The 13,866-nt window shown below is 40.4% G+C and overlaps 2 protein-coding genes across 2 annotated transcripts; one reads left to right on the forward strand and one right to left on the reverse strand.

Moving 5' to 3' along the window:
• Positions 1-2,112: 2,112 nt before the first annotated feature.
• Positions 2,113-6,238, reverse strand: LOC126656207 (uncharacterized). Its single transcript, XM_050350722.2, has 9 exons — positions 5,516-6,238; positions 5,223-5,435; positions 4,945-5,145; positions 4,342-4,449; positions 3,998-4,135; positions 3,634-3,885; positions 3,061-3,381; positions 2,626-2,863; positions 2,113-2,501 (listed from the first exon to the last, which is right to left on the reverse strand). Exons 1-8 carry the CDS (start codon positions 6,077-6,079, stop codon positions 2,696-2,698), a joined length of 1,965 nt encoding a protein of 654 aa, XP_050206679.1. The 5' UTR covers positions 6,080-6,238; the 3' UTR covers positions 2,113-2,501; positions 2,626-2,695.
• Positions 6,239-8,703: 2,465 nt separating this feature from the next.
• Positions 8,704-9,516, forward strand: LOC126657176 (uncharacterized). Its single transcript, XM_050351826.1, has one exon. It carries the CDS (start codon positions 8,704-8,706, stop codon positions 9,514-9,516), a length of 813 nt encoding a protein of 270 aa, XP_050207783.1.
• Positions 9,517-13,866: the final 4,350 nt, after the last annotated feature.

The following is a 13,866-nucleotide window of genomic DNA, read 5'->3' on the forward strand; positions in this document are numbered from 1 at the left end:
TTCTTATATAAAGGAAAGAAATAGGTACAAAAGCAGTGTTTTAAAAACCGAACCGGTGGCCGACCGGTGAGGCCATCGGTTTCCGGTTCAACCGGCTGTACTGGTTTAATGATTGGTTCAACTGGTTGTACTGGTTTAATAATCGGTTCAATCGGTTTAATAAATTTAAAAAAATTTAAAAAAAATTCGTTTCATTGATTTTTACCGGTCCAATTCGATTCAACATCCGGTTTTTTAGCGGTTTAATCCGGTTCAACCGGTCCAATACGGTCCAACTAAAACAACCGGTTTTTCATAATTTTAGACTGGAACATTGGCAAACTTGCGGTTTAACCGGTCCGATCGGACGGTCCGGTCCGGTTTTAAAACATTGTACAAAAGAACCCTAATGTTGACCTAAAATCTAATTTTCCTCTTTTATATTTTTCCAATCTCAATTTGGACTCGTATATTTCTTTTCTTTAAAAAAAATAATGGTACATAATCTTCTTTTTTAACCACCTGAACAACTTTAAAAGTTGTTTTTTGGGATATATATATGATGAATGTTGAATCCTATTTTAACTATAATAGAGTCGAGTCATAGTAGATCCATTTTCAAATGATACTGGAGTTCTGCCCGAAGGGCCAAACACGAAAAAAGTGGCTGAATTCATAGTATCCACCACGACCTATCCGACAGGAATAATGACAAATCCCCGAGGACCTAGACAAAGTGCGCCGACCCTGTGATGCGGACGGATTACCAGATCTACTAAATATTCTCGAGTATCTTACCTATTTGGATACAAAGTCCAATTTAAAAAGATAAACTCTAACTTAAGAAGACGAGACTATTTAGGAAGACGTTCCTTAATAGGACTCATGTCTGAATACGAAATATTACTCATAATCAGGGTCAAACCCTACTAAGTAGGATTCACTTTCTTACTACAACTCTACTAGGTATGCAATCATCTATTATAAAAAGAGCATGAGGTATGCCTAAACACATAATTACATTCATATACTCAAAACGCTACTCAAAGCTCTAAACTGACTTTAGCATCGGAAAGTTAATCGGACAACCACCGTCCGGTTAGCTTCTACCCTATTTTGCAGGTCTAATTACAGGATTAGAAGGCAGACTCCATCAATATTTTTGGAATTGAACAATTTTTTTTTAACAGAGATAGATTAAATAACCAATAAAGCCAAAGTTTACAATAAACATGAAGGATATTAACCTAACACATTTTTCCTGCTGCAAGATTCCAACGTGGCAATGTATTTTAATGAAAAGGTAAAAAAAAACTCTAATGTACATAAAATAAGTTTTTTATTTTAACGAGTGAATTATAAGTTTATTTAAATTAAAGAGTTGGTCGAGTTGATTTTTAGTTATTTATTTGTGTACATAAAATAAAATCACGATTTAGTAAAAATACAGTAGTATAAAAAAATTATTATATTATTATTTTTTACTAAATCAAAATTTTGTATGTACATAAGTCCTTAAATTGATGACACTTTATATTTGTTAACGAAGATATCTAACTCGAAAAACATTAATGTCAAAATGAAACTAGGATTACACTAGTCACTAGGATCATTTTTGTACCTTTTTAATCGAAAAACATTAAGGTCAAAATGAGACTAGGATTACACTAGTCACTAGGGTTCTTTTTGTACCTTTTTAGTAGCATACATTGCCACGTTGGAGTCTTGTAGCGGGAAAAAAATTCCACATCAGATAAGTTAACAGAAATGGATGTTCCCGTTAATTTATTTGCTTGTTTTTATTAAAGGAATAAACCTAAAAAATATAAAAAAGAAACAAGTGAAATTTTGGATAAACTTTTAGAGTTATTTTTATACGTTATTTAAAGAAAAACTCTATATAAAAATCAGAATTCTTTCAAATTCATTTTTTGGCTTGTAAGTGGAATTAAACCAACAATTTTAATAAAATTTTGTCCAAGACATTTAGACTGTATGATTCATAAAATAAATCAAAAATATAATAGCTATTTCATATAAAATATTTTTTTCTTATTTTAGTTTATGAAATAGTAACTAAATGAAATTAATATTCTATGGTTGAATGAAGCAAGTATTTCTCTAAACAAAAGAGAGAGAATAGCACGTTTTATTATATGAACCAAACATACGCTTAGTTATAACAAAAAGAGCATGACGAAACAACCGGCACTCATATGCATGACGAAGCAACTATCAGTCAGAATGGCATGATATACAGCTTTAAATTACAACCTATAGTGAGTTCAATTAGCAGCCAGTAGCAATAACATACTTAAATTAGATGACTATAACCGTCGTCCCATGTAAAATTTTGACATGCATGCCAACATTTGTCACCGACATTCGAACTTGGAGAAAAGCCAAAGAAATTATCCGAAATGTACTATGACGACGCCTTCAGCTCAGTTTTTCAATGCTTTCTACTGGCCCTGAACTTAATTCAGCGTGATATACAACAAAGATCTGGAGTGTGGAGTCACCTACAATATATCGTGCAAAGGAAAATTGAGCTAATAGCGATTGCTTGATAATGAAGCAGCATAAACAACAGAAGTCTCAGTATATTTTCACTAATTTATAACTAAAAAAGAGATTTAAGCTCACCCGCTGCAAAACCGCCATATGATTCATTACCAGGAAGCAGGCAGCAAATAAACACATTATCGCAAATACATCATTTCTCTTCATCCTCTGAATCTGAATCTGCTAAAATCGTTTCAGGCTGCGTTTGTGCATATGCTGGAGCAATGTACTTGGGATCTTTTGCTGCAACATCAGCAAACTTCAATATGGCTTCTCTTGGGTCTTCGTCCATCCATGTCTCCTTAATCATTCCGCCTTGCTGTTGTAATGAAACAGAGCACGTATAAGTTTCTTCAACAAGCTTTTACAATATGAGATTTACAATTCTTCCATTTTACTAGATAGGATTGGGGGTCCAAATCGTTTTTTAGACATGAGTGTTCTATACCGGAAAAATATCCAATTTAAGAGTAAAATGCATAAAGACGAAGAGAACAAAAATACCAAAAACATTACCTTGAGTAGATACTGGGTCAACAAGCTTCCTTTACTTACACCAACTCTTCCGCCAAAACCTGGTCCCGTCATTGGAAGTTCAGGCTTGTGGGACTTGAAAGGATCATTCAACATTTTCTCCCGCTGACGCTTACGGCTTGGCTGATCTCTAAATAAGGGTAGTGCATGAGGATTATGAATGACAGGCTGCACCTCAAAATCATCCACAGATTTTTTACGGGGCGCGCGTGCAACACAGACAAGAGCTCCCTTCTCACTAATAGATGGATCGTATAATATGTGTGTTCCACCTTGACTTTTATCTCCAGTTGTTGCAAAGATCTTATTGCAAAAAAATAGAACAAAAAAAACAGATTTAGTTGTTACACCTTATTTCTTTCGTTAGAAAACAGATATCTAAATAAAGTAAAATAGCATATGCCTCTCATATGTGCAAAATCAAAGAAATACAGGTGAATAAATTAGCTCATACACAAATAAAAAGTGCTCACAGGAATAGTCTAACATTACATTGTTCTAGTGTACCACAAAACCACCAATAGATGTTAGATTCAATACAGAAAGATCTCTTACCTGATTCAATTTTGGATGCCAAGCGCACTGCACAACACTACCAGTCGGGGAGATACCAACTCTGGAAACAAGTTCGAGTTTTACCCGATCATAAAAGCACAACAAACCTCCGGTCGTGCTGTCTCGTTCAATAGACGTTCCCGTCAAGAAAAGCTGCTCATCAGGACTGAAGGAAACATTTGTTTGAGCATAATTATTAGGAAGGTCCCCAAAAGCCTGAAGAGGGTCCTTCATTTTTCGCAAATCCCAAACCTAACACATTAAATTTATGTTAAAAGAGAAGAAATACAATAATACAGAACAAATATAATATTTATTTACGAAGATTAACTATAAAAGGCTCCAAAATGTGTTTCATCAGTACCTTCAGTGAGCCATCAAAGCTTCTCGAAAGTAGCGTATGTCCATCACTAGAAAATTTTAGACCAGTGATTTCTTCAGAATGAGCTTTCTCAACTTGCACATCTGGCCTGCTTCCCCATCCTGGCTTAAGGTTCCATATCTGTGAAGATATATTAAGTAAAAGTTAGGAATAAACATTAAATAAAAAGCAATCAATAAGCATGGTGCAAGAAGTTTCTGTGCAGAAACGATAGCAATCTGCCAGATTGATGCAAAATTCCATCGACTAGGAGAAAACATTAATGATTCTGTCCTAGTTTTTAATAATAAGCAGTCCAAAGCTTTCAAGATAATAGAAGCATGAACCTGTATAGAACCATCTCCAATGCCACCAGCTATGCATTTTCCATCACGATCCCAAGCACATGTGGTAACTGGAATTCTTCCAGGCCTAGCAAGCTTTGGCTTAATGACCTACATAGACAACAAATACAAAACACTTAGCTTACAGGTCCCTATTTCTCAGTAAAATAACACTTCCAGATGCATCAAGATTGGTTTAAACATACAGATATATCCTGCTATCTATAATCTAAGCAAAGGAATACATCATGCTTACTACATTATAGGCTTTGAGGAGGGCCAGATGTACAGTGTATCCCCTTACCTAACGGAAAGTTACTTCTCTTGTTGAATCTGAGTTATCAGTACATGCGCGTGGAAAAATAAGCCATTTTAAAAACCCATCTTTTGAGATGAAACACCAAATTTAATATTCTTTATTCCCTTTCCTAATTACTTTCAGAAAGTTATGAACACTCAACAGTCAGCAACTGAATTAGTTTCATCAAATTCTGTAAGGACAGTAGATGCATTTATGCACTTCATTTCCAGACAAAGAAGGGCATCAATCCACCACAGAGGCACAAATTTAATTCACATAAAAAATGGTAAGTGATTAAAAAGGACCTGCTTTTGACTTTTGAAATCATTTACATCCCATATACGCAACGATCCATCCTCTGATGATGTTAATACAGTCTCCTTAGTCCTAGGATGCCACTCTCCACAAGTCAACCCAGAAATATGACCTTTAGTATTCTTCAAATCACGAATGTACATGTCCCCTTTCACAAATTCACCTAATGTGAGTCCATCACGGTCATATATCTGAAAATACAAAAAGTGAGCTTTTTTTATTTACTTCCAAGCAAATCATTCATCATCAAGAAGGAGAGAAAACATACTTTAGCTTGGGCAGAACCGGTGACGCACAAAAACCTGTCAGCAGTTGGGCTCCAACTTAAACTACGAACTTGATGACCTTCAGATGGTTCAATCTGTCTAAACGACTGGAGACGGGAACTCATGCCTTGAAAATCATACATTCGCACTGTATAGTCATAACTACCCGAAAGAACTCTAGACCCAGTGTGATCAACAGCGATAGTTGATATAATCTGAAAATTAATACACAATACCATCACCACTACTTAAATAAAACTCAATAATTTGAAAAAAAAAATTTAAAAAATTATACCTTAGTATGTCCCTTAAGCACAATCTCATTACTTATAGGAATCCGAAACTGATTCGCCTCTTCAACTTCATCCTCCTCCTCATCAGAATCTTGATTCGGCGGCGGACGCGGCGGCCCAATCATAGCACCGTCATCGTCATTATCATCATCAACAGCGGCGGATGAAGTAGAAGGAGGAGGCGGCGGCGGAGGCCCAACCATAACCTCACCCTCATCATCGTCATCATCATCATCATCATCATCGGAAATAGCACGCGGGGGACGAGGAGGTCCAATAATGACGTTTGAGCTGGAAATTGAAGAATTAGGGTTAGGGTTTTTGGAAGTGCGGACAGAATCAATCCAGGATTTAGAAGAAGAGGAGAGAGAAGGGAAGGAATTAGATTTGTTTTCGGGGTTTGCGGCGGAGGCGGAGGCGGTGGTGGGACGGCGGGTGGAATTGTGGAGGAGTTCGAGAGGGGTTTGGGATTTGGATTGTTTGCCAAAAGTGAAAGGGAATTGAGCTCTAACGCCTTCGTAAATTTCTGCTTCGTCTTCGATAATTGTTTTGTTCTTCTCTTTCATTTTTAATTTTCTGGTTTGCCAAACAGAGCTCAGTGACACAAGCAGAGGAAATTATTTTCCGAGAAAACAAATGATTTGATTGCTTAGTAATGAAAATTCTGTTTGCTTGGGCGTTAGGGGGTTTATTTTGGCGGGATTAATAGGTATGGGTTAATGGCTGGTGGCCACCCAGAGGTGTGAAGTTGATTGGGATTAATATACTTTTGGTGTTTGAACTTTTTTAAAAATAATAATATAGTGTTTAAATTAAAATTTATATCAAACCGGTATGTGAAATTGTTAAAGAATTATAAATCGGTGCTTTTAACCGGTTTTATTCCTTTGGCCATAAGAAAGGTTGTTTAAGTGGATTTATGAACTGATACATAGACACAAATTAAATTAAATATAAATGATGTGGATTTAAGAGTTTGGAAAAATTGAAAAGAATTAAAGAACCCTTCAATTATATTAATGGATACGCAGTTGACCCCAGTACATATAGTCAAATAAGTACGGTAGACAGCAGATACCAAACAGCTGTCATTAGTCAGTAGACGCAGATCCTAACTGATATGATCTTTGGAATCCGGAAAGATTGGGATTGACCTAATCCCTATTTTCCAGCATGAGTCCGAATTAAACACAATCACAAGAAGATGACCTTGAGTCGATTACTAAGAGAGGATTCTATATAAATAGACCGAAGACCAAAGGTAAACCCTAATTCATTCTCTTTAAACTACGTCATTTATCTTTGAACCTTGCAAGGTATCTGACTTAGGCATCGGAGTGTGGTCGGACACAAACGTCCGACTCATTCTAACCTGTGTTCGTGATCTCAGGTTGACAAGAGAAGATCATACCATTCGCAGAACCATCATTTGGCGCCGTCTATGGGAAACGATTGTTCTTTCCTAAAAATCAATCAATTTTGGTTCTACGAACTGAAACAAACTCATGGACAACCATGATGAACCACCACCACCTGGAGTCGGAGTCAGAGATAGAGAGATGGCCGGAGGCCGCAATCCAACTCTACTATCAAGAACAGACGGAATAGTCTTTCCCCTTCTCCCACCTCCGGCGGGAACTGCGGGAACGACGGGTCCTTTGAGGACAAGCTCAGGAATCCCAGGGGGGACTGGAGCCGCAAGTGCGGGCATCACACCACCGGTTTCATACCCGGATCAACAGCAGGATTGATGGGCAGAGGAGCGCAACTACCCGGAACTAATCAGGTATTTCCTCCTTGGAATTATTATACACCGCAGAACATGTATTATCCATCGCCCCTGTATAATCAAAACGCGGCAAGTTGGCCGCAGACGTATACCCCATGGGGTAGCCGGTATCACCAGGGATATCAAAGACCCACCGCACCAATTCCTTTTCCGTCCCTAGACGTAGAAGGAACCGTCACAGCGGCAACAGCTGGATACATTCCACCATATGTACCACCAGGAGCCCAGCTACCACTGCTCTACCATAAGGCGGTGATGAAGAGCTTTAACGACTTCCAAGATAGGCTGATTGGAATCGCGAAGGAGAAGACTGTAGAGGCAGATAAAGCACCAGCTCAGAGAAGGCAACAGTCGGAACCAATCCCAAGAGGGCGAGACAAAGACGCACGGAAAGATAAAGAAACGGCCCCCCGACGTGTTCTCACTGCACCACTCCCAGGAGACGTGGGAAAGGAAAAAGGAGGGGACGACGCACAGCAAGGCGAAAAAGCAAGGGATGAAGAAGTCGCGAAGAAGTAGAGAGAATACGTAGACCTGGAGAAGGAAGAAGGAGGAGGTAGACGGAAGGAACGAGACGCAGAAAGCCACTCTTCAAACAGAAGAAAAGCCGTTGGAGAAAAGAACACTCTGGATGAGAAGATTAAGCATGCAATGAGAAAGTACCAGAAGGATAGCTACGAAGACGATGAAGGAGGAGACGATTTTTCACCACTGAAAAGGGAGGTATTAGACGTGAAATTCTCTTCTCGTTTCAAACTACCAACGTTTGAGCCCTTTGATGGGACCGGAGACCCAAAAAGCCATATCTCAAAATTCAAAACGATAATGTTGCTTCAAGATGTTTCAGATCCGATGCTGTGCAGAGTATTCCCGGCCACCCTCAAGGGATCAGCGCAGAAATGGTACCTCGGACTGAAGTCCAATACCATCGGAACGTTTGCAGAACTGGCAACGGCATTCAAAGGGCATTTCCGCACAAACATCTCGCTGCAGAAGAACTCAAGTGATCTACGGAAGTGCCGACAGGGTGAAGGCGAGACGTTGAAGAACTTCGTGGAGAGATTCAATAAAGAAGCAGTCCAGATAGAGCACCTAAACCATGATACAGCCATAGACGCCATGAAGATGGGAACAAGGTTCGAACGACTGAGAGATAAGATCTTAATGAAAAAACTTTCTACTTTCCAAGAATTGATGGCAATAGCACATAAGTACGTAGAACTGGATGAGGCAAGAAGAACGCTGACAAAATAATATGAGGAAGACAAACCAGAGAGATACCGCAGTAGAGGAGGAGACGACAGAACGCAGAGATTCGGAAGAGGAAACAAGCCATTTGACTTCACACCTTTGAATAGAGCACCAGTGGAAATATTCAGCTGGATGAAGAACAATAGAGTCATGTACAATGCACCCAGAAAGCTACACCCAGACAAAGAGAGAGACAAGACCAAGTATTGCAGATTCCATGAAGGATATGGCCACGACACAGATAGATGCTGGGACTTGAAACGGGAGATAGAACAGCTGATCCAGTCAGGAGTATTGAAGAAGTTTGTACGCACAGAAGGAAGTGCAGAAAAAAGGAAACCAGAACATGTGGAAAAAGAAGAGGCAAACAAAAGATTCAAAGAACCCATGGGCGTGATCAACATGATAGAAGGGGGGGAACCATATTCAAAGGCACAGAAGAAGAAGATACGTAAGGGCGTGTACTCGATAAGCACTAGAGCATCCGCAGAGGAGCTGCCGTTAGTCACCTTTGGACCAGAAGATGGGAGGCATGTGCAGGAACCGCACAACGACGCGCTAGTAATCAAAGCATTGATTAACAATTTTAGAGTAATGAGGATCCTGGTGAACGAAGGAAGCGCAATTAACCTCCTTACCTTGCAAGTCTTTAGGGGGATAAGGGGATCGGTAACGGATCTCAGACAGGTTTCCGTGCCGTTGGTTGGCTTAGGAGGAAAGCCTATCAGACCGGAAGGGATGGTAGAGCTGGAGATAATTCTGGGAGAAGCAGAAGAAGGGCCACTGAAGACCATGACAGCAGTTTTTAATGTAGTGGATATCCCTTTGGCATACAACGCCATTTTGGGAAGGCCTTTCCTGTACCAGTGTGGCGCAGTGACCAGCATCAGATGGCTGACACTTAAAATTCCGGACGAAGAAGGGATAGTAACCGTAGAAGGGAGCCAGTTAGCCGCACGATAATGCAACTTGATCACTGAAGAAAAAGGCAAAAGTCTGAACATTGAGGCATTCCCTGAGGATCCAGAAGAAGAAGAAGGAGATAGGAATGCCCCAGTAGGCAACATGATGGAATTCCAGATCACCCAGAAGAAAGTAGTGATGATCGGGACAGAAATACCAGAGGCTGTGGCTGTAGAGATCAAAAGTGTATTGCAGAAGAATGGAGACACCTTTGTCGCAGATGCCTCAGAAGTAGTGGGAATAGACCCACCGATAGCATCCCATAAGTTGACTGTTTATAAAGACGCCAAACCAGTAGTACAGAAAAAGAGACGGTTCGCAGAAGATCGTAGGAAGGTCATAGAGGAAGAGGTCAGGAAGTTGGAGGCAGCCAAGTTCATAAGGGAGGTGATGTACCCGGAATGGGTTGCTAACGTCGTCTTGGTGAAAAAAGCAAATGGAGGATATCGCATGTGCGTAGATTTCACGGATTTAAACAAAGCATGCCCAAAGGACAGCTATCCGCTGCCGAATATCGATCAGCTGGTAGATTCAACAGCTTGCTACCAGCTGTATAGTCTCGCAGACCCTAAACAGGGTTATCATCAGATACCAATGAACGAAGAAGATCAGGTGAAGACAGCTTTCACTACCGACTTGGGAACGTATTGTTACAACGTCATGCCATTTGGGCTGAAAAACGCTGGAGCAACGTACCAACGACTGGTGAACTTCATGTTTAAGGATCAACTGGGAAGGAACATAGAGGTCTATGTGGACGACTTGAACATAAAAAGCAGTACACCTGAAGAGCACGCCAAGGACCTGGAAGAAACCTTTGCGGTACTGAACAAATTTAACATGAAGCTAAATCCGGAGAAGTGCGCGTTCGGCATTAAAGCCGGGAAGTTCCTGGGGTACTTAGTGAGTCAGAGAGGCATAGAGGCAAACCCAGAAAAGATTCAAGCCATCCTAGACATGGTAGCACCGCGAAGCATCAGAGAAGTCCAAAAACTAAACGGAAGGGTGACAGCGTTGGGGCGATTTGCTTCTTCGTCTGCAAAGAGATGTCTCCCCTTTTTCAAGCAACTGCGCAACATGAAAAAGTTTGAATGGAATGAGGAATGTCAGAAAGCTTTCGAAGAATTAAAAGTCTTTTTGACCAGCCCACCGTTACTCAGTCGCCCAAAGGCAGGAGAAATTCTGTACTTGTACCTATCAGCAGGTAAAGAAACGATCGCGTCGGTACTAGTAAGAGAGGAAGAAGAAGAGCAGCTGCCCATTTACTACTCCAGCAGAACGTTGAAAGGCGCAGAGTTAAATTACCCGACAATTGACAAGTTGGCATTAATGGTGGTAGTAGCAGCGAAGAAGTTAAGACCATATTTTCAAGGGCATACGGTCATCATACACACTAACCAACCTCTGAGGAAGGCATTGCAGAGGCCAGAAACGTCGGGAAGGATGGTTAGCTGGTCCGTCCAGTTGGGGGAACATGATATACGATATGAGCCGAGGAAAACATTGAAGGCGCAAGCACTCGCAGACTTTGTGGTAGAGATGACGGAGAAACCAGACACTGAAGAACCCAGAGAAGCAGTTACTTGGAATCTCTACGTAGATGGAGCATCCAATGACCTCGGAGCGGGAGCAGGTGTTGTCTTGGAAGGACCAATGGGAATAACAATCGAGTATGCAGTACACTTGACGTTTAAAGCAACCAATAACATGGCAGGTATGATATCAATCTATCATTTAAATATACATACCATTTATCGCAATAAACTAATAGTACTGCAGAATACGAAGCTCTCATAACAGGACTGTCAATTGCGAAAGCAATGAAAACCGAAGTCCTACGAGTCCATAGCGATTCCCAGTTAGTCACAGGACAAATAGGAGGACAGTTCCAAGCAAAAGAGGCAAAGATGGCAAAATATATGGAAAAAGCAAAAGAACTCTTGAATGACATAGAGAGATTTGGAGGAGAATGGGAAATCTGCCCCATACCCAGAGAAGAGAACGCAGCCGCGGATGCAATCGCCAAAGCAGCAGCCGTAAAGAACCAGCGTTTCATGGAGATGAAAATGACAGAGGCGCGTTCGACTTCTTCCGTAGATACGGAGAAGGAAGTGTTACCTATAGAAGAGGTAGACACCTGGATGCAGAAACTACTGGCATACCTAACAGAAGGCATTCTACCAGAGCAAACAGCTGAAGCCGCAAAGGTAGTTCGACAGTCAGCGTCGTACTCAGTCCTAGAAGGAGTACTGTCACGACCCAAAATATTGAGCCGCAACCGGCGCTAGGGAACGGGAGTGGTAGCTCCGGAACCCGTAGCAATCCTTAAATCACTATTAATTTTTCGCAAATAATAAACAAATAACATAAAGCAACAGAAGCAAGTATACATAACATGTATACACAAACATTTACACTAACTGTTCTATTATCCTCGCGGGCTCTAGTTACCGTACCTCGTACGAACTGGCCTCGCGGTACTATATACATCAGTTAGTGTATCCAACATATCACTGGCACCTAGTGCCGTGCACAACATATAAAACACGTAGCCTACAAAAACATAGAAACTGGACAGCAAGTAATATGTACACTCAATGTGTACTGTTGTCTAGGCTACGACTCTGTCAACGCGGGACCACTACTACAGCATTCACAGAAGTCAGATACTACACATACACAACTGACTTCTGGACTTCAAAATTGGTCTCTAGCTAGGTCCACATACTAAGTACCTGAAAACATCAAAGGTGAGGGGTCAGTATTTGGGAAAATACTGAGTGAGTTTGCATTTACTAACGGTATTATTATAAAAACATAGCATCGCATCTCAATAAAATAATAATATAAAACATATAAACAGGTATTTGATCCGTACGAAACTAATATCCTAGCATGCGACACATCTCTCGAATAATCATATATCGTTCAACCCAATCATAAATCTCAAGTTGTGAGTCCAACTCACTGGTGGGCCCAGCCCACTAGATACGGGGACTTCCAGGCTACACCGTAGCCGAGTTCACTCTCGTATCAAATTCATATCATATCATACATATCCAATCATTTCTCAAATGCAAACACACTAGACTGACTCAATACTGGTGATCACACAGCCTATTGACACCCAATAGGTAGCTAGTTTCTTCGGATCGCATACTAGTTCTCGTATATACATTTGATAGAAACATATAATATTTAATCAAATCATCTAACATGCGATGCGTAAAAACAGTATACATATCTATATAAAATGACTTTATATATATAATACACGAAAGTAAAGTGCAACTCACAGAAACCGCTATCCACTCTATAATGAAGTCGATATGATGATATGCTCGTACTAATCCACTTCTGCTGACCCCACTGTTCGCTGAGGTGTCTGATAAAACATCTAATAGTTAGACGTGGATTTCATGTTTATATTTATAATACTTTTAAGTTCTAAGTTTAAGTTGATTGGATTCCACTTCTAGTTTGCTTGAAAACTCGATGATCCTCAGTCGTACTTACGACTTATCGAGTACTATTCCTTGTACTCGGGAATTATATAACTTTCTTAACTGAATTCTTACTTATCATATTAACATTCATTTCTATAATGTTTTACATCCATTTCCAGACACTTAACTGAGTTTCACACTTAAATCAAGCTATCGGAGGCTCATTTTCGCTCCCGGAAGTCCCACGGAGGTCGGCGTCGAAGTGGGGCACGTTGTGCCAGCTTGGCACATCGTGCCCTTCATTTTTCATGAAGGGCACGACGTGCCCTTCACTGGTGCACGTCGTGCACCCTAATGGCGCACGTCGCGCACCAGCACGACGTGCTGAAGTGCAGCACGTCGTGCACCGACGTGTGCAGCGTTTTTCCAGCGCTTCCGGACCATTTCCGGGGCTCTAAAACTCCCTAAACTCACACCAATACATACCCACTTCATTTAACAATTTATCCTATCATTTTACAACCCAAAAACGTCAAAACAACTCGATTCCTAACCGTACGATTCGAACGAAATTTTCTATACAAAACAGCCCTCTATCCTTCGAATTTAACATCAAATCTTGAAATATTACCTTGAAATAGAGGTTAGGATTGATAGAGCTTTCAATTCCGAAGAGTTTGCCGCAAAAATCGTCCGAAACGGACGCCGAACGGCGAAACGGCGAAGAAACGACGGTATCACTCGTTTTTTTGCTTCTGGAGCTTTCTTCCTTCCTTTGATTACTCTTCATTCATAATTCTTTTAATATATATGATTTGGTTAAATTATTACTTTAACCCTTAATTTTTTCATTTGTTATTTATTATCCTTTAAACTTTTCTTTCGTACGATTTAGTCCATAGCT

The sequence above is a fragment of the Mercurialis annua genome, linkage group LG7 (genome assembly GCF_937616625.2).
Source record: "Mercurialis annua linkage group LG7, ddMerAnnu1.2, whole genome shotgun sequence".
NCBI lineage: Eukaryota > Viridiplantae > Streptophyta > Magnoliopsida > Malpighiales > Euphorbiaceae > Mercurialis > Mercurialis annua.

What these genes read in the sequence shown, in the direction of transcription:
- LOC126656207 (XM_050350722.2), bottom strand. Translation starts at nt 6,079, where the DNA reads ATGAAAGAGAAGAACAAAACAATTATCGAAGACGAAGCAGAAATTTAC. An exon ending in TGCTTAAGGGACATACTAAG is followed by an intron (nt 5,436 to 5,515) that starts GTATAATTTTTT and finishes ATTAATTTTCAG; the next exon opens with ATTATATCAACTATCGCTGT. An exon ending in GGCATCCAAAATTGAATCAG is followed by an intron (nt 3,382 to 3,633) that starts GTAAGAGATCTT and finishes TTTTGCAATAAG; the next exon opens with ATCTTTGCAACAACTGGAGA.
- LOC126657176 (XM_050351826.1), top strand. Translation starts at nt 8,704, where the DNA reads ATGTACAATGCACCCAGAAAGCTACACCCAGACAAAGAGAGAGACAAG.